The sequence below is a fragment of the Mirounga angustirostris genome, unplaced genomic scaffold (genome assembly GCF_029215605.1).
Source record: "Mirounga angustirostris isolate CCGP_5_RB_7025 unplaced genomic scaffold, mMirAng1.0.hap1 SCAF_12, whole genome shotgun sequence".
NCBI lineage: Eukaryota > Metazoa > Chordata > Mammalia > Carnivora > Phocidae > Mirounga > Mirounga angustirostris.
Window position 1 is genome coordinate 55,722,444 of NW_026991720.1, and position 19,766 is coordinate 55,742,209.

The 19,766-nt window shown below is 37.1% G+C and overlaps 1 protein-coding gene across 7 annotated transcripts in view; it reads right to left on the reverse strand.

Moving 5' to 3' along the window:
* HDAC9 (histone deacetylase 9) overlaps positions 1-19,766 on the reverse strand; it is a 918,445-nt gene that overhangs the window by 352,872 nt on the left and 545,807 nt on the right. For 6 of the 7 annotated variants that reach the window (XM_054505263.2, XM_054505258.2, XM_054505260.2 and 3 more), the window contains one exon: positions 7,070-9,695. In XM_054505263.2, coding sequence (XP_054361238.1) covers positions 9,381-9,695 — 315 coding nt within the window. In that variant the 3' untranslated portion in view covers positions 7,070-9,380. Of the gene's footprint in view, positions 1-7,069; positions 9,696-19,766 lie in introns of those variants that run through there. The other variant, XM_054505257.2, reaches the window with a different exon arrangement.

A 19,766-nucleotide genomic window follows, 5' to 3' on the forward strand; every position in this document is an offset into this window, starting at 1 on the left:
TCAAAGACAAGGAGCAATGCCACTCTTTAAGTCTGGTGTGTATATAGTCAAAACAACTTATCAGTGTTCAGTAACACTTCTCTTTATTTAAATATGCATAAAGATGAGGTTGATTTTGTCTCTAAGATTAATATGCATCATTTTTTTCTTCTTTCCAAACTCTACCTTTCAAAAACTATCTACAGAATACATGGATATAGAAAAATTAGTACTCTAAAGACCATGAAAATCATCTGACATACTATTTTTATTTAAAAATGTGTCCCGGGCACCTGGGTGGCTCAGTTGGTTAAGCCTCCGACTCTTGATTTCAGCTGAGGTCGTGATCTCAGGGTCATGAGATGGAGCCCCTAAGTGGGCTCACTTGAGCCCCTCTGTGTCTGCCCCTCCCCCTCCTCGTGCATACGCTCTCTCTCTGAAAGAAATAAAATCTTTAAAAAAATAAAAAAGTGTCCAGTATTACAGCACAATGATGCTTCATATAGAATATAAATTATGACAAATCAATTCAGTTTAGGGAATATTAAATAAAAAAATTTCCATCATTAACCCCTGGCTGAAAATAAAAATTAAATAGTAACTACGACCACTAGAGCCGGTGTAAAAAAATATTACTAACGTGACATACAGCACAATAAATAGTCAAGAAAAAAATGATTCTATATTTCACATAGAAAACAAAAGTGAGCCTGAAATCATAATAGGGAAGAAAATGTCCTTTAGCCGTTACGAGATTTGAAAAAGAGAAATGTAAAATAAAACCCAGAATTGGGTGTTATATGCAACTGACAAACTGTTGAACGCTAAAAACCACCACCAACAAAAAACAAAATCCATTCAAATGAAGTTTAATTGAGCACTTCATGGGTTCTCTGTGTGGTGTTAGGAGCACTGCATATTTGCGTTGGCTTTAAGAAGCAAAAAGACATGACACACAGGTAATAGTTAAAGAAAAATTATACAGTAAGTTATATGGAACAAATTCCAAGTTGACCGAAGAGTTATTAGAGTGGGTTCGAGAAATCAGAGATGGCATAAAGGAGAGAAAGCAAAGTAGGTTTTAAAAAAGGGAGTGAAAGCCTTTCCAGGTAGGGCAAAAAGTTTGATGAAACCATGAGGTTGGAGTCCCACGCTGAGAATTTGCTGTGCATGGTTAAGTGATTCAGTTAGACTGGGAGGGATGAGTGCTTGGTCTGAGTATAAAGGCAGAATTATGAGGACTGAAACTCCATGATACCATTTAGATGAAACAATTAGGTAGATGTTGTAGGTTCTGTTACAACAGAGAAGGCAAAAACGGTATTTTACAGTAAGTTAATTGAATTAGTAGAAAGATCACATTGATGTGGAAGGAAGCTATTGCAATAATAAAAGAATGAATTTGTTTCACTATTAAGGTATTGAGCAGGCAAAGCAGAGCCAAAGAGAAAGTAAAGAGATATGAAGGCTTGGAAATCAGAAACAGGAGTAGCAATTGCTTATAAGAAATAAAGGAGAGGAGGGGCGCCTGAGTGGCTCAGTTGGTTAAGCGACTGCCTTCGGCTCAGGTCATGATCCTGGAGTCCCGGGATCGAGTCCCGCATCGGGCTCCCTGCTCGGCAGGGAGTCTGCTTCTCCCTCTGACCCTCCCCCCTCTCATGCTCTCTGTCTCTCATTCTCTCTGTCTCAAATAAATAAATAAAATCTTTAAAAAAAAAAAAAAAAGAAAAGAAATAAAGGGGAGGAAATAATCAAAGGTGATTTCATGATAATCTGTCCAGTGTGTCTAAAGGGTGGTTCCGCTGACAGAAATGGAAAAGCTGGATAAAACAGCACATTTTACAGAGAGTGAATTTAAAAACTTTGAGATGAGAGTGGAGAGATAAGTCCATAGTCTTTACAACTGATAAGTATTAATAAAGCACTTGATAGACTTCAAGTTGTCTTTAAGGTAAAGAAAGAGATCTTTAAACCCTAAATCATTAAGATGTGCATATCCTCCTAACACTAACATTTTACTGGTCTATGTTAGACTGAGTAACAGCAATAGAAATATTCTGGCATGAGCAAATATTAATTTGTTCAGGTTTGATAGCCCACCTATTTCTAAAATGATGTAGTGAGAATCTGTTAACACAATATAAAATGAGAGGAAGATAAGCTAAAGCAGGATTCTATAGCAGAAAATATAATGTGAGCCATCAACGCAAGCCACACATATAATCTTACATTTTCTAATAGCCATATCAAGAAAGTAAAAGAAAACAGGTAAGATTAACTTCAATACTGTTACATAAACTAATATATTTAAAATATTATTTTAAGATGCAACCAAATACATCATTATCACGTAGATATGAATATATTTTTGATACTGTGGCTTTGAAATCTAGTGTGCATTTTATACTTGCAGCATATCTCAATTCACACCAGTTGCATTTTAAATTCGCAATTGATATATGTGGCTACCAGTTTGGACAGTACAAATACAGGGATCTTTGCAGAAATTCTGTCAACAAAGGCACAAGGATCAAAGTAGAGTTGCAAACATGGGTTCAACATAAAATATAAGTGCAAAGTAGACGTGAGTAAAAATGAGTAACCAGGATAGAATTCGGTCATAGAAATGAAGGAAAATAACTCTGGTTTAGTTTTTAAAGGTCACCAGAGAAAAGGCATTTCTTAAAGGAAAGACAAACTTAATGTTTTCTTCAGTTTATATTAGATACAATAAACAGCAAGATTGTAGCATTTAAATGGTTCCCTGGGACAAAGAGAAAAGGGACAGTCTCAAAAGCTAGGAAGCAACGAGCGACAGCAACAGGAGTGGCAGACAAGCAAGACCAAGATCAGCTAGAAATAAGGAAAACAGAGATGATGTATGAGAAAGTGGAGCCCAACGATCATTAAGTTCTTCTCCCTTTAAAAATAACTCAAATGGAAGAGTATTTTTTTAAGTGTATATAACTGGAAAATGGATCAAAGACCTAAAAGTAAATGCTAAAATTAGAAACCTCTTAGAAGGAAATATGGGTGCACATCTTTGTGACATTGCATTAGGAAATGGTTTCTTAAGTATGACACCAAAAGCACAAGCAACAAAAGAAAAAATAGAACTTAACAAAAATACAAATGTTTGTGCATCAGAGGACACAATCAAGAAGCAGAAAGACAACCCACAGAATGGGAGAAAATATTTGCAACTCACATATTTGATAATTTCCAATTCATATTTTGGGTATCCAGTAAATATATTTAAAAACTCTTACAACTCAACAACAAAAAAACTAAGAAGCCAATTTCAAAATGGCTTGAGGACTTGAACAGACATTACCCCCGAAAAGATACAAATGTCCAGTAAATAAATTTAAAGATGCTCAATATTATTAGCAATTAGTGAAATAGAAATCCAAACAACGAGTTAATATTTCGCATCCACTAGGATGGCTGCAATATTTTAATAAAGGAAAATAACAAATGTTGGAAAGGATGTGGAGAAATTGCAATCCCTCTTATCCTGCTAGTAGGAGTAGAACATAGTTCGGCCGCTGTGGAAAACAATCTGGCGGTTCCTCAAAAGTTAAACAGAATTACCATAGGACCCAGGAATTTCACTCACCCCTAAGTATATACCCAAGAGAATAATGTATGTTAACATAAAAGCTTGCACATGAATGTTCATAGCAGCATTTACTCATAAGAGCCAAAGAGTGAAAACCAAGTGTCCATCAACTAACGAATGGATAAACAAAATGTAGTATATTCATACGATGGAATACTATTCAGCCATAAAGAGGAATGAAGTACTGTTACATGAACCTTGCAAACATTATGCAGACACACTAAAGGCCACATTGTATATGATTTCATTAATACCAAATCTCCACAATAGGCAAATCCACAGAGACACAAAATAGTTGTGAGTGGTTGCCAGGGGTGGGAGGGAGGAGAGATTGGGGAGTGATTGCTTAATTGCCACAGGATTTCTTTGAGTTGATGAGAATATTCTGGAATTAGATAGTAGTGATGGTGGCATAGCATCATGAATATACCAAAATCCACTGAATTATATACTCTAAAATGGGTAAAATGGTAAATTTTATGTCCTATGCATTTTATCTCAATAAAAACACAAAAACAAAAAACAATGTGCAACAAATAGCTCAGAACTTGTGAAGAAAAATAAATTGCCAAGTCTTGGTGAATACTCTGTCAACAAGCTGAACAACTGTTTAAATGAGAAGAGAGAAATAAAACAAAAGAACAGATACTATCACAGCAGTAATAGCAGTAAATATAGTGAGAATAACCTATAGCTGAGTTAAAATGCAGATGAAACAATATACGAGAAGTAAGAGATAGTCTATTTTGGAAACTGTGAAGGAAGAGTCCAAGGAGCTTAGGTAAAAGCTATTATAAGTCAGGCTATACTTCAGGAAGTGGTTTAGAGCCCCTGGACAGCTCCAGAACATTATCTGTTGAAAAATGTAGACTCCTGGGCTCTCTGTCAGGACAACAGAATCAGAACCTCTGGTAGGTGTGGTCAGAATCCGAATTGCCAATGACTTCTCTCAAGAGGATTTTTATGCATCTTTCAAGTGAAAAATCACCTAGGAAGACAAGAACTCAAGACAAATGTCTCTATTTTTCCTTTTCCCAACATTTTATACAGACTATTTTAGGTCAGAATGATTATCAAGTGCACCCTCAATAGGTCAAAAAAGGTTTTAAAAGGCAGCATCCTAACTGCTTAGAAATAGGTATTTGGCTTTGGTTGGGGAATGAAGGTAAGTGGCAAAGGACAGCTGTGACCTAGTTGAAATCTTTTCTCCTTCTCTCCCCCCAGAAAGTTAACCCCAAGTGCAGGCATTCTGTTTCACCCCTTCCTAAGACTGGCTCTGGGCAGAAAAAAAGAAACTCACAAATTTTCATGATTCAAAATGGATGAACATCATGTGTCCAAGGATGATACTGCTCATCTAGGCATTAGACAAAAAAAAAAAAAAAAAAAAGTCCTAATCTCCTACTTTATAGCAATGATTAAGAGAAAATTGATTCAAAACAGTTTGGAAATGCTGATGGGGGGAGGGAGAGAGAGAGAACTGATGATTTAATAAACCTGGACACATGAAAAGAATTGCATAAATTCTGTGTGGTAGTAAAGGGAGAGAATAAGGACTCTGGTGCCAGAGTGCCTGGGTTCAAATTAGAGCTAGACTGTCACTAATTGGGTGACCTTGACCTTATTTAACATTTTTTTTTGCCCCAGTGCCCTCATCTCTACAATGAGACAACAATATCTACCCCATAAAATTGTTGTGAGGACTAAATGAGTTGCTAGACATGTAAGTTTCCAATAGTTAAAAGTGAAAATCTTTTTGTAAATCAAGATGGTCCCAAAAGGTTGCATTGTCTAAACCTTACAGTTTATAAGCCTTAAAGAAGGTTAAATTACGAAATTAGAAAACCTTTCAAATCTAAATCAAGAAGTTCTAAAAAGTCACATTCCCAATATCTTGTTTTATTTGCCAGAATTCTTTGATTGCTCTCTCACACTTTTAAAATCCGGATGGAGGAATTATCAATAATAAAGGGAATGGTAATCTACCTCTCAAATTCCTTCTCTTGCATCTCCAAGTTCTTGATTATAATTGGTTATAATTTGTAGACCTTGATTATTTACCATTGTTAGTTCACAATTGTATACCCACAGTTCTGTGCTTCCATTATTGAAAAAATTCACAAAGAAATGCCAAATTAAAAAAATACTGTTGTCTACCTATACATCCATTGAGTACTAGGTTTCAAAAAAAATGGTTAGTGTCTGAATTCCTTTTCAACATCCTTTAGAGAAAAAAAGTATAAAACAAAGTAAAAAATTTCTTATAGACAACTTTTTCAAATTTATGAAAAGTTAACAGTCTCCATTTCAGCAACCACCTTTACCAATGAGAAGGTGGATTTTTACTGCCAGAACAGGAAGTCTAAGGTTTATTTATTGCAAGTCCTGGCAAAAAATATTTTCCTGAAGAGAAAGTTCTTAACATGAGATTGATACTTCTTATTGAAACATCCACTTTACACTTCAAAAATCAGATATACAGTATAAAACCATTATCTAATTGGTTCCTCCAACTCTTTTTTTGAGGATCTCTGGTACCAAGTTAATCAAGTTTATAAAAGTCCAAAGGCAATTTTTAGGAAATTATAGCTAATGGTATTCCCACAACTCTGACCAAATTATCAGGTTTATGGTATTATGGAATGATAATCCATTTTGTAATAGTCAATGATATTAGCTCCAGAATTCTCAATAATCTAACGCAATATGCTGTGATTTAGAATAATTTTAATTTGTATGATGCTATTAAAGTTTAGTTTAAGGGAACAAAAACACAGTAACACATTATGAAGTATTGACTGATGGAAGTTCTGCTAGCAACTGACCAGAAGAAGAGCTGGGTATGTCATGGCGCAGGAATGTCTATGGCCCGCTTTCCTTTACCTGAGCCAGGCCCCTTGTTCTTTATACTAGTATTATAATAATCGTTTCCATAGAAGGGGAGGTCATTTAATTAGTTTTTTTTTCTCTTTACGTTTATGTGCTGTTACTTTATACTTGTAGGTCAGGCTGTCACTGTATCAGATAAAATTATTATGATACAAGGAAAATTATTTATTTTGATATTTATTGAGTGCTTGTTGCATTGGAGGGATTATGTTAACCTTTTTAAAAATAATTTTTTAAGTTGAGCAAAGTTAGGAATTAACATTTATTTATATAAAATTTTATATTTGGAAGTTGACATCCAACATGATAACATATCATGAAAAAGAGGCCACACTGGGAAACGGAAAAGGCAACAAATTTTACATGTGTTTGCTATTTGATAATAGCTGACATAAATAGTTTAAAATCATTGTTGGGTTTATTATTTTTAATGGCACGAAGAATAACTGCTCAAAATATCTTCATTTTCTTGTTTCAACAACGAATGGCAATATATTTTGGTATATGAGACCTAGCGCATGAGCTTCAGATCCGATTAAGTATATCAAGTTTACACAAAGCCAAATGTATGAAAGGGGATCTTTTAAAAAAAACTTTATTTGAGAAAGGAAGAGACTTATAACAGAAGGCAAGAAGGAAACATACAAACAATATATTTACAACACAAAACAAGAGATCACCTTCAAGGGTGTAAATTATAATAAATACAGTAGATTTGAAAAGAGACATTTATCAATTAATTCTAAGATGAATTAAGTCCAGCTTTCTTTTTCACTGGTTCCAGGTAGTTTCTTGATTAAATTCAAAGACTATCAAATTCAAACAATTAATGTCCACCAACTGTACTGATGAAGCTCTCTCAAATGACATTATAAAAAATAGGTTTTTTTTGTTTGTGATTACATATCTTTGAAGTAATATTATACAAAAGTCTGCTCAGCCACATGTTCCTCCCCAAATAAAATGTATTTTAAAAGATGCACTATCCCTTTTTTATGAGATTGAAAAAAGACTTTAAAGAAAATGAATATTTATGAGATGGAAAAAATATACAATTTTATCTTAGGAATGCCATATTTTTAATGCAAAACAACTGACAAAAAGTCATTTTAATCTTAAGGAATATACTAACCAAAATACGGTGGTAATAGGAAAAGTTGCCCTATTATAGCTATTTGTCAAATTAACAGAAGGACTTTCATTATATGGAAAAGTTTTAAACTTTCTAACTTCTAGTTATATTAATTTAATTTGAATGGAGACTTTTTAAAAAAGGATAATGTATCTTTAGCAGTGACCTTTTTTTAAGAAATATTTTTAAATGTCACAGCAAAATGTAAACAACACGTGCCAATAACATACAGTTGTTACAATGTCTACATTTGGCAAAATCGCTATATCTCCTTTGAAACAGGATACTACACCTTAAAATACCTTGGATTTAGAAATATAAATATTTTAATAGAAAAAAACCTCACAAAGATTCTAGGTCAATTTGGATTATCCATATTAAAGGGGTCTTAATACAAGGAATCTTTAACTAGCTTAACAAAAGTAAACCTATAAAACAAGGTAAACATATCAAAAGGGAGTATGAAGGAAATGTTCCAGTGAAAAGCTTCCTTAACAATTTCCCTACTTGCGGTGTTATTTTCTTAGACAATAAATCAATTCATAGAGTGCCCTTTAAAAACAGAAAGAGTAAAACACTATCCTCCTTTTTTTTTTTCCCCTACATTCCTCGTTACATGAATCACTTGGACTTCCTGTTTCCACAAGGCATTTCCTGTTCAGCCTCATAGAATCAGTTTTCTGTAGGAGAACAGCAGGAACCTGACAAAGAACGGACTTAAATAAACAGAGTCTTCTGTTGCCTTCAAAGTTGTTTGCATTTCATAGCATCAAAGGACACAGTCCTTCTGAAGGTGCATTATATACAAGTAGATTCTGTTGTTGAGCCTAACTTTCCTAAGTTCTTATTTGCCAAAACGAGTCATTATGGAATTCTACCTAAGAGATCCTAATGATAGGATTATAGAATATGATGCACCTTCTTCTTTTAAACGTGACTGGGACTTCGTATCAGATAATCATCATACCATTACTGTGTTTTCTACAACTGTAGATAGCATATAGTATCTGTTTGGACCATAATGCTGCACATTACTTCTGGCCGGTATCTGCATCGGCTTCGTTTGATCTTTTTCAATAGACAGTGTCATCAAATAACACAAGATAAAAGTAAAATGAGCAGTGCTAGGTGAGACATAATGTAATATTTAAAATAGTGCTGTACTTTGCAATCTATATATTTAAAACCACCTCTATTCCTAATATTTTCAATTGCAATCTATACAATAACCTAAGGACTGTTGGCGTGGTAACCAGAACATTTAACTTAACAAAAAGAGAGAGGAAGGAAGGGGCAGACTACCTTTAACAGTGTTCAAGACTGTAGTATGATACATTATGTACAACAATGTGAAAATTGAATTCTACATATCAAAAAAAAAATCAAGAACTAATAGAATGTTTCATTGATCAGACTGGGTGACTATATCCAGCAGTCGCTGATCTCAACAGATAAACTAAAAACAACAGTGAGTTCATTTTCCTTAGAAGTAATTGGTGTAGCAGGCTTTGAGATGAATTTAAAGCCTATTAATTACTTGTATACTTATGTAGTATAATTTTAGTGTAACAAGTATTTCCTTACCAGTGGAGTTTCAATGAAACCTTGATATCTATATAGAAATCAGTATATAGAGAAATCTCTATATAGATATATCTGCATTAAGTAGAATCCTTAACCACTAAAATCAAATCATTCAGAAATATAAACAGATAGGAAATAATATCCATTTACCAAAACCAGCAATGCATCTCATATTCAGATAATGACTTTAATTACAAATCCTGGAGCTAAATCTTTGCCTATTACCTGTTGCATAAAAGCAGCCTGCTCCCCAGATTCCATTTCCTGGATCTGAGCATCTTCATCACTGTCCACCGGCTCCTCCTTGACCTTCACTGCCCCAACTTGTCCCAGTGTGTCATCCACACAAGCACTGCTGTCGCTCCTAGTGCTGTTGCCACTAGAGGGCGCTCTGTCTTCCTGCATCGCCTGGTCCCCCTGAAGCTCTTCCTCTGCTTCCTCCAGGTGACTGCCTGGTTGCTTCAGTTGTTCAATAGATTTCGAAAGCAGCTAGAAGAGAGTGTTCAGGGGTTCAAAATTCAATAGTTTTTGGTGGTAACAGAGAAGCAAAATACACTTTTATTTCTAATGACTCTACTTCAGTACGGTTTGGTTTCTAGTTTCTGGATGTCAATTGCAGAATGAATTTGTATACCACAAACTTCTCAGTGATACCACATCTGAAGCAGTCCCATCCTTGCCGTATTGTGTTGGAGTGGGAGGCAGAGAACGGGGTCTCTGAGTGCTTTTTTTCAGGGATTACTCTTGAACGCACTCAGAAAATGGTGGGGAAAAGGTAAAAAAGCGTTTTCAATGGGAACCATGGAACTTTTACAAGTAGTTTGTACTGAGACAATTTAACCCAAATAAACCTGAGAATATTTTCTCTCAAAGGAGAAAATGTAATGGAATTAATGAAAAACTTCCACAATCTCATTTTTTGACAAATGTCAATCGCTGTAAAATACGAGCACAAATGCTAAGGCCTCGCCTATCTAATTTTCCGATACCTTGAATGGTCAAATGATAAAACATCTTCTTATATATACCGGTAAAACACGGAAATATTGATTCTGAAATCCTAAACTTTTAAAAGATGTGGGATTTAAAAAAAATTGTCATAGCACTAGAAATGTTTTATGAACATATCCAAATGAAATGATAGCAAAGAAGGAATTATTTTTCATTTGAAAGCTATTATTTAGACCTTTTCTTTATTTTATAAATTAAATTGGACTTTATCTTCAGAAGTATATGAATTAACTGCTCAATGATTTAAAAAAAAACGAGAACAGATTTAACTTAAACAACAGCAAAATATCATGGTATAAGAGCTCAGTAAACGGGGTAAAATTCTCAAGATGATTTCGTGTCACAGCAGATCTCTTGTTTTGATTCACAATGACCCCAGTGACGGATCATCGGCAGAGCTTGAGCTGTGGTTCCAAAAGCGACTGGAGTTTTCTGTTAAGTCAGTGCCCATGTAAGCAACATGCCAAATATTGTTAATGCACAGCACACTTAGAATACAACCGCTAAAATCATGAATACCAATTTCTCTTGGTGCAGTTAAGCTTACCTCGCCCACACACCCATGTTTTTAAGACTGAACACATGCTTAGACTTAGAATATTTAAGTACTCCAACTCTGAAGGGTGTTTTCCCCTTTTTTAGGCTTACAGACTTCCAGGTCACATAACCTCAGATGGCTGTGCATACACTGACGAAACCCTTCAATTTCACGGTCGGTAAAATTATTGGGGGTTTTCGTTCATTTGTGCAACAAATATTTATAGAGTGTCAACTGTGTTCAAGACACCATGCTAAGCATTGGGAAAACAGCCATCACCTTGCCCTCATAGAGCTTAGAGTTTAGTGTGTTAGAAAGGAACCAAGAAGATAAATAAATTTATTCTTATTTTCAAGTATGGTAAATGAAATGGGCAGAAGCACAGGGTGTTGTAAGAGTACCCACTAGTTGGCACAGGAGTGGAACTGGGGGTGCTTAAGGGAGCTTTCACTGAGAGGGTGCTATGTTTAAGCTGAGACAAGAAAGAGGAAGGATAGAAAAGGAGGAGACATTAGTTACATGTGTGTGAGGGGTTGAATAAGGGTAGAGAGCATTTCTGGCCAAAGGCACAGTATATGCGCTGGAAAAGGGAGTCCAGTGTGTTGGAGTACATGAAAGGCCAGTGGGGTTTGAGCACAAGAAGGTGGGGAGAATGCTAGAAGATGATGTTGGAGAGAGTGACACAGTTTATAATATAACATGTTTGGGTTGAAAATAAGATTCTAAAGAAATAAAACACAATGTAGGAAAAACCATAAATAAAATGTAATCACCAATCTTAAATTAGACATAATCAAGCTAAGAGAATATATATCAAACTTTATGTCAAAATGAAGAAGGCAAATTTAAATATTAATTTCCTTTGTGCTTACAATCTAACATCTATTGTTCCTGGGCTGTGAGCATAAGAACAATCAACCCACCATGCTTTAAATGTCTCTAAGTACTTCTTAGGGAACTATTTGCAGGACTTTTGTACCAATGCTAATTAGCTCTTCATAACATAAATACATTATACCTTGCACACTGCTGAGATTTTGGAGAAAAGAGACAATGTAATATTCCTGAACTTTGATTATACAACTGTAGGATCCCATCTAATTAGCTGTTAGAAAAAGAACACGTGACACCATAGAAAACAGGCAGGATTTTAATGGAAAAGTCCCAATTTGAGCTGGGACACCAGGAATAGGGACTTTGGGTGACAAGTATCCACCCATTCTCCAGAGAGAGAGCTCATAAGTCAACCCTTAACCTCTATCGCTCCCCTTAGGTGTGATGTACAAGAGCAGAACAGATTCTTGTGGGGAGAAGAGATTTATCTAAGGAAAGGCACTAGTCAGGTGAAGGAAGCTGCAAGAGCCCCTCAGAGGGATGATCTGCAAGCAGATTGCTGCAGTTCATCTTCTGGATGGATGCTTGGTGAGCTGTAGAACTTTTCCCTCTCACTACCCAAGCTTAGCTGGAAAAATTCATGGGAGCTAGCACATCAGAGTTGGTGGGCCAAGGACACGTATGCGTCAAGCAGACACCTCTGGGAGGCGTTCAGAAGTTCCTGCACATAAGAACCTCTGTGAGGAATAGAGAAGAAAACCATGTGGGATGTGTGGCCATGAGACAGGAACTGAGGGGCCATTCATGAAAGGTCCACCAGGGAACACGTGACCACTGTCCAGGAAATGTCACATCAAAAGTCCCTGCTTACTAAAGAATGATTCTGCAACTTCCATAGCTTCTGGAAGTTTGATATGGGGAGTATTTAATAACCAAGAGGAAAGTGCAGATACCGCCTGCTAAGTAAAAGGAAAGCCCTGAGCGGTAAAAATAGGAAACGTCTATTGCTATTCCTCTCCTTCCCAGTCCCCGTCCCAACATGGCCCCTCAGTACCTTGACTTCCTCACATCCAGTGGTCTTTTTCTCTGCTCTACCTCAGCACCCAAAGCTGTGATCATACCCTAGCCCTGGTCTTTAATGGTAGCTGTACACTTTCCTTAATTGGTTTCAAACATGACTTCCTTCTGGCTCATTCTCAGAATATTCTGACCCCAACCACTCCTCAGCTCCAGAGGGTCCTCTAAGTGATTGAGCCTAACACATTTTCGCTGCCCACCACTCCCCCTCACCACCCCACCCCCCTGCACATCCCTCCTTGCTGGACTAGGCTTCATTCTCTATCATTAAAAATCACTCTCTTGGGCCGCCTGGGTGGCTCAGTTGGTTAAGTGTCTGACTCATGATTTCGGCTCAGATCATGATCTCAGGGTCCTGGGATTATGCCCCATGTGGGGCTCCACCCTTAGAGGGAATCTGCTTGAGACACTTTCTCTCCCTCTCTCCCTCTCTCCTTGCCCCTCCCCCTGCTCTCTCTCTCTCTCAAATAAAGAAGACTTTTTTTTTTTTTTTTTTTTATTCACTCCCTTACATTGTCTTCAACTCCCCTGCCCTTTTGAATATGGGTTTTACTGGAAAAGTAAGACTTCCAACCTTGGTTAATACCACATCTCTGCCAAACCCAAGCAGCTGAATAAGCTAGGAAACAAACGAATTACAATCATGCTGAATGTTTCTCTTTAGATTCGTGAGCAAAACCCTCAAAAGGGCCCTTGGTGCTGTCTGGCAATCCTACCACATTTCTCTAGTTAATTCACTCCCACTCTTTCACAATGACAATTTCAAACTACCTCCTCTCTCCTCCAACCTCTAAAATCCAGACCTTTTCTTCACTCCCTGCTGATACCTGTGCTTATTATTTCACTGAGAAATAGAAGCCTCTGAAGGGAAACTCAACATCCTGCTACCATCGCATTTACCAAGCTGTCCCATTCTTATGAACACGATGTCTATTCTTCTGAAAGCGATGTTTTCACTCTTATCTCAGGCAATCCCTTGGCTTAGGGTCTGGATCCTATCCACTCCTGTAATGATCCACTCTGTCCTCCAACACACATTTCCCCTCTCTGCTGGAATATTCGTATGTGTGCATTTTCAAAATGATAATCCATCTTAAATAAAACCTCCCTTGCTCCCCCCACCAACACCATTATGTACCTCCCTTCACAGCAAAACTCCTTGAGTTATCACTCTTTACTGTCTTCATTTCTCTTTGCCCATTCTCTTTAGAATTCATGCCAACAAGTCTTTCATCCACACTATTTGACTAAAATCTCTCCTGTTAAAGTCAGTAATGACTGCATTCATGCCAAATCCAGTTTAATTTTAATTTAATTAGGATATTAATAGGTGTCAGTGAGGGTAAAGCACCTCACAAAGGGCACCAAGACACAATCATAGCATCTTTGAAAGTAAGAGACTGATATCACTACAGCTAAAGACCAGACAAACTGTGCGCTAATTTCCTGGAATATAATTTCCCATAGATAGCAAATAGGTCCAAGAAAATCTCTAATAGTGACCAAATGCTGAGTGTTCACAGAATATATCATACATACATTTTAACAAAACACCTTCTGAAATCTGACCTGTTAATGTATTTCTGAGGTCACAGACGGACCCAGAAATCTCATCATTTAGTCCATGTATCAGTTTTGGTCAGTATTTACAATCTCACTGACATAGATACATATATTAACAATTTTCAGTGTGCAATAAAGAAACAATGCCATTTGTTCTAGTCAGTTCCTTTGGCTTCCTCTACACTTGTGATGTAGTAAAGGAAACATGAGGGAGAAAAGTGCCAGAATGAATAATGCTATGATAACTGGGCAAGACGGCCAAATGGCAAAATGATCTTCCAAGGGCAGAATTCCTTGATGGTTTGTAAAAGAAATGTTTCTTGACATAAAACAGTAACTTACGAGCGGAGATCATATACATATAAAATGTAGTCATTGGAAAATTTCTAGTAACATTCTTCAAACCCTTATTTTATAAAGAAGGAATTTCATGTCCAAGAGAAGCTGAGCCATCTCCAAAAAAAAAAAAAAAAAAAAAGAGTAGAAACCTAGAACTGTTTTATACCCTTCCAGTTTGCATTCTACTCTGAAACAGCTATGTTCTGATGACAACTGAATTAATATAAATAATTCCAATGTCTCCCCGAGCTCCAAACTTGCATATTCAGCTGTGTCCTTAATAACATCTTCCCTTAGATCTAGAATACCTAATAGGTATCATAAATTTGAAATAGCTCAAAGAAGACCTTTATTCTCCTCTTGCTCACCTAATTTTCTCATCTGAGTGAACAGCAATGCCCAATTGCATGGGTCAAAAATCTAGGATTTGTCCTTGTTTCTCTCTCGATCATCTTTTTTGCTAAATACCTGAAAGCTTAATTGATGCTTAGTAACAGCGTGTTGACACTTTCCTTCCCAGGTTATGAAGCAAATGACAACGTCTACATGAACAATAACTACCACTTTTTCACCATCTCTGAAATAAAACATGCTCTTTTGCAAAGTTTCATAAAATACAAAAGTGATAAATGGGATCTCCGGGAGACAGTTTTGCAAAATACAAATGCAGAAAAGGAGTTAAATACCTGGAATAAGGGTATTTGACTAAAGCTGTTTTTGTTTAAGCAAGCTAATTTGCCAGCGTGGAAAAATTAGCAATTAACATCAGCAAGAAAAATCTACAGACCAAAGTCACAGAAAACCTGCCTGCCAGGTTTAACTTATTTTAGATTTTTTAAATTAAAAAAAAAAATTCCTTGATGTTGTTTTTGTAAGTTTCTGGCTATTTATGAAGACATTCAGGATTCCGATTGTGTTGTGTCGTATGCGTTTTTGAACTTCAAATGTGACCATTACAAAGATAGCATGGGCTAACCCTGTTCTAGTTTGTCCTGTCGCTGAGTGGCCCCAGATGCAGGGAGGAGTTGTCTGCTTACTCTCAGTGGGGTAGCAGAGTCTCCCTGTGGTTGAACATCTGGAGGTGATCCCCCAGCAAAGCTGAGCGGCTGCCTTGCTGGCTACAAAACAAGACAAAACATCTGTGTGACAGATAAACGTGCGAGCCTGTGTGAATCTCAGCCGAGGGCCCATCTGTGAAACACACCGTGTGTCATTCGTCTGACACCAGGTGAGTTACTCCGGTAGGGAACCCAGCTGAGAGTGCTTCTCCTTCTTCCCTTTCATCTGTGCTCTTCCTGGTCTGTCAGTGTTTCCCCGTGCTCTCCCTGCTATCGTACCAAACACTGAAGATCGGTGCCGGCGATCTACAACCGTTCTGGCCCTCGTAACACACACACACTCCCCGCACTCACGCTGACGTTCTAAAGACCACATACAATAATTTATTGAAGTTTCTAACACCTTGAAGTGTTACGATTCCGTTCTTATCAATCCCTGCTAGGCTCGTAATTATGGCAAATCCCTAATTTCGATGTTTTGTATTCCATGTTAATATCATATATTCTACTGGTAAATGATTTAAAATTCATGAAATAATATTTAAAGGCTGTGCTGCTAACCTTTACACACGAGCACATCAAGCTCATCTCTGTGCAAGTCACACTGTTTGACAAAGTCTGGAAGTCAACGTTAAGTATAAGTGCTATCAAATAAAGTATCTTTCAATTCCACATTTTAAATCTTTCCCAAGAAGATCTTTCATGCCCCCACAAGTATCTTCAGATTTGGAATGGCAACTAAGAACAAGAGTGTATAAGGAGTAAATCTGTTTCTGATGGACATCTGGTTTTCTGAAATTGTCAACAACCCATTAAGCACAAGTGTTTGAATGTGATTATTAAACTATGCAAAGTGACCTTCAACCCAACTCATCACTTTCTTATTTTGCCGCAGATTTGAAGACAGATTTTACTTGGGGAATGGCACAAGTTTTTGTTCTTTTTTTTTTTTCCTTTTAAATAAATGCAAAATTCTTCTTTTGGAAAATGAAACCTTTCCCTTAAGCTCCAAGGAAACTAGATTTTAAAACAATGATAAAATTCTGTCTCAAATCACAAATAGATGAGGTATGTACCAACTGTTCTCAAAAACAACATGCAGAGCATGGAGGGCTTTCAAATTGAGAGGTCTACTTAGAGAAGAACTCTGCCTCAAGTCAAAATACTCCCATGCCATTTCGCTTCTGTGCATTTTAGGGAAATTGCCAGAAGAACCAAAACTAAATAACAAGAGAAAAATATTTTCTATTGGTTCATTATTCACACTAATTAAAAGTCTAAACTGAAAAACGTCCCTTCTTACCAATATTGAAGAGATATAAAACTAATCTAGGAACAAAGTGAATTCTTAATAAAAATGTGTTTATCTGCGTAACTTTAATGATTGTCTAAAACAATGCCTGCGATTAAAATATCCTTTTTCTGGTTTCCAAACATCCTCATAATTCAATAACTTGAACGAGTGTTAACTTCTGGAAAGAATACTATAAATTTCCTCCTTCCAGTGTTTCCCATGAGTTTGAGAAAGTTACCCACCTACTCTTTCATTCATTAGACAATTTTTACTGAGCACTTATTATATGCCACACCCTTAGAAGAGCAGTCAGTTAGGCAACCCCTCAGAGGAAGAGGCAGAAAATAAGCAACTCAAGATTGGAACTTAATGTGTAGGGAACAATGGGGAAAGGGCTGAGCGTCTGTGTCTAATTTGTATGGGTAGGGAAGGACCCTCGGAAGAGGTGAGGTTTGAGCTAAGAGAGACTCCAATACCAAGATGGAGTCATGAGAAGATCTGGAGGTTGAACACTGCATACAGAACAGTGGCTAACACAACTCCTGGGATGGAATGACATTCCCCACAGATTGGAGAGGAGGCCAGCGTGGCTGGAGGTCAGCAAGTAAGGGAAGGGAATAGGAGAGGAGGTCAGCGATGGGGGAGAGAGCCAGATCATGACAGCCTTATAGGCCACAAAAAAAATGTTTGGATTTTATCCTATGTACAATAAAGAGCAACTGTGGAGTTTTAAGCAAGCTCTTTTTTATTTTTTTAAGATTTTATTTATTTGACAGAGCAAAAGAGCACAAGCAGGGGGAGCAGCAGAGGGAGAGGGAGAAGCAGACTCCCTGCTGAGCAGGGAGCCCAACGAGGGACTTGATCCCATGACCCGAGCTGAAGGCAGACGCATAACCATCTGAGGCACCCAGGCGCCCCTAAGCAAGCTCTTGACATGATTTCATTTGTATTTGTAAATGGTTACTTTGGCTGCTACAGAAGATTGGATTGAGGCAGGCAAAAGTAGAAACAGGAAGATCGACTTTCAGAACATAAAATCCCCAGCAAGAGAGTGTAACAAGACTTAACAAGAACACAAATGAGCTATTTTTCCTTCTTGTACAGCACTGTGTAATTTTATGTCTTTTTATTACATAATAGGATTTTCCCCTGATAATCTCCTTTCCAATCTTCAGGTGATAGTACACTTTCTTTCAAAGTTTTCTTTCTTTACTTTTTAAGGGTAATGTACAGAGGCACAGTTAAGGAAAGGCACCCTCGGTGATTTTGGACTGTGCCTCAGAACAGACAAGATCTCGGGGAGCCTGGGTGGCTCAGTCGTTAAGCGTCTGCCTTCGTCTCAGGTCATGATCCCAGGGTCCTGGGATCGAGCCCCGCGTCGGGCTCCCTGCTCCGCGGGAAGCCTGCTCCTCCCTCTCCCATTCCCCCTGCTTGTGTTCCCTCGCTCTCTGTGTCTCTCTGTCAAATAAATAAATAAAATCTTTAAAAAAAAAAAAAAAGAATAGACAAGATCTCAAAGCCAATGATCTTCAAATCAACTGATTCATAAACATCTCCCTTTCTCCCCATTGATCAACCCCTGCTTTGGTAGGCGCACAAGCCCTATTTAAAATGGATGACCAAGAGTAAAACCCAGAAAAAAATAATTGCCACATGGAAATGCGGGCGCCAGTGTAGCCAGATTTTCAATTTTTCAGAGAATGCCAGAAATCCAGGTTTGTATCTGAAATCTTTCTATTTTTAAAGATTGACCAATAATTGAAATACTTGTTAAGATACTAGGCAGGCCAACGACTGCAGTTCAATGGAATGGATCCAGTCCAGAGTGTCCGCCTACGACCTCTGAAAATAATCCCTTATGGCCCTTCTTACTTAAACATTCTAGGGCTTAGATCATTTAGAGCTGATGTCTGCCTGCTCTTAAAATATACCATCCTTCATACTTGTGAGTTGTTTTATGTTCCCTACATGGTAAAAATTCATCTACTTTGCCAGGGTTTGGAGGTAGGGGTAGGGATCGACTACAAAGGAGCAACACAAGGCCAAGTTTGGAAGTTGAGAGAACTGTTCTATATCTTAACTGTGGTAATTATGTGACGATAGGCATTTGTGAAAACTCACTGAATTGTACAACAAAATGAATACATTTTGCTGTATAAATTATGCCTCACTAAATAATTCAATAATTAACCATAATACTGTTCTAAAGAGAAAACAAGGTCTGCTTCATGATGAATACAAAGGTTCAAGCTGGAACAAAATTTAGTGGTTTGGTTTACAACAAAGTAGCTTGATGCAAGATTGAGGCTAGTAGGAAATGTGTATCTTGGAAATATTTTAGCACTTCAAGACAACCAACCATTTTCATTAACAGAATAAGGAAAATAAACTATTAGTGCTCAGAAGAATAGAAATACTGCATTAGAGTTCAGTAGTGCTTACTGTGTTCACAAAGCACTTTCAGTACATCTTTTCATGTATTCCTCACTATAAACCGCTAAACATGCAGATTAGAGAATTATTGGATGAGGAGGTTCAATACTTTGTCCAAAGTTGCAAAACTAATAAATAATTCTGCAGGACATCATACACTTCTCTCAGAAAGGTTATCAAGCATTCTAGATGCTGCACTTCATATGAGCTATTCATTATATAGAACTTTCTTTGACTAGAACGATCGGTTTGCAGGTCTATGGGTCATTCAAAGGAAAGAACATGCCTTCCTTATTTTCATTTTCAGCATGCAGCATAATGGTTGCTAATAAATCTTTGTGGAACACCATCAACAACTCCATGCCAGGAAATTATTTTTTAGAAGTGAGTTTTTATTGTTGGTTGATACAACT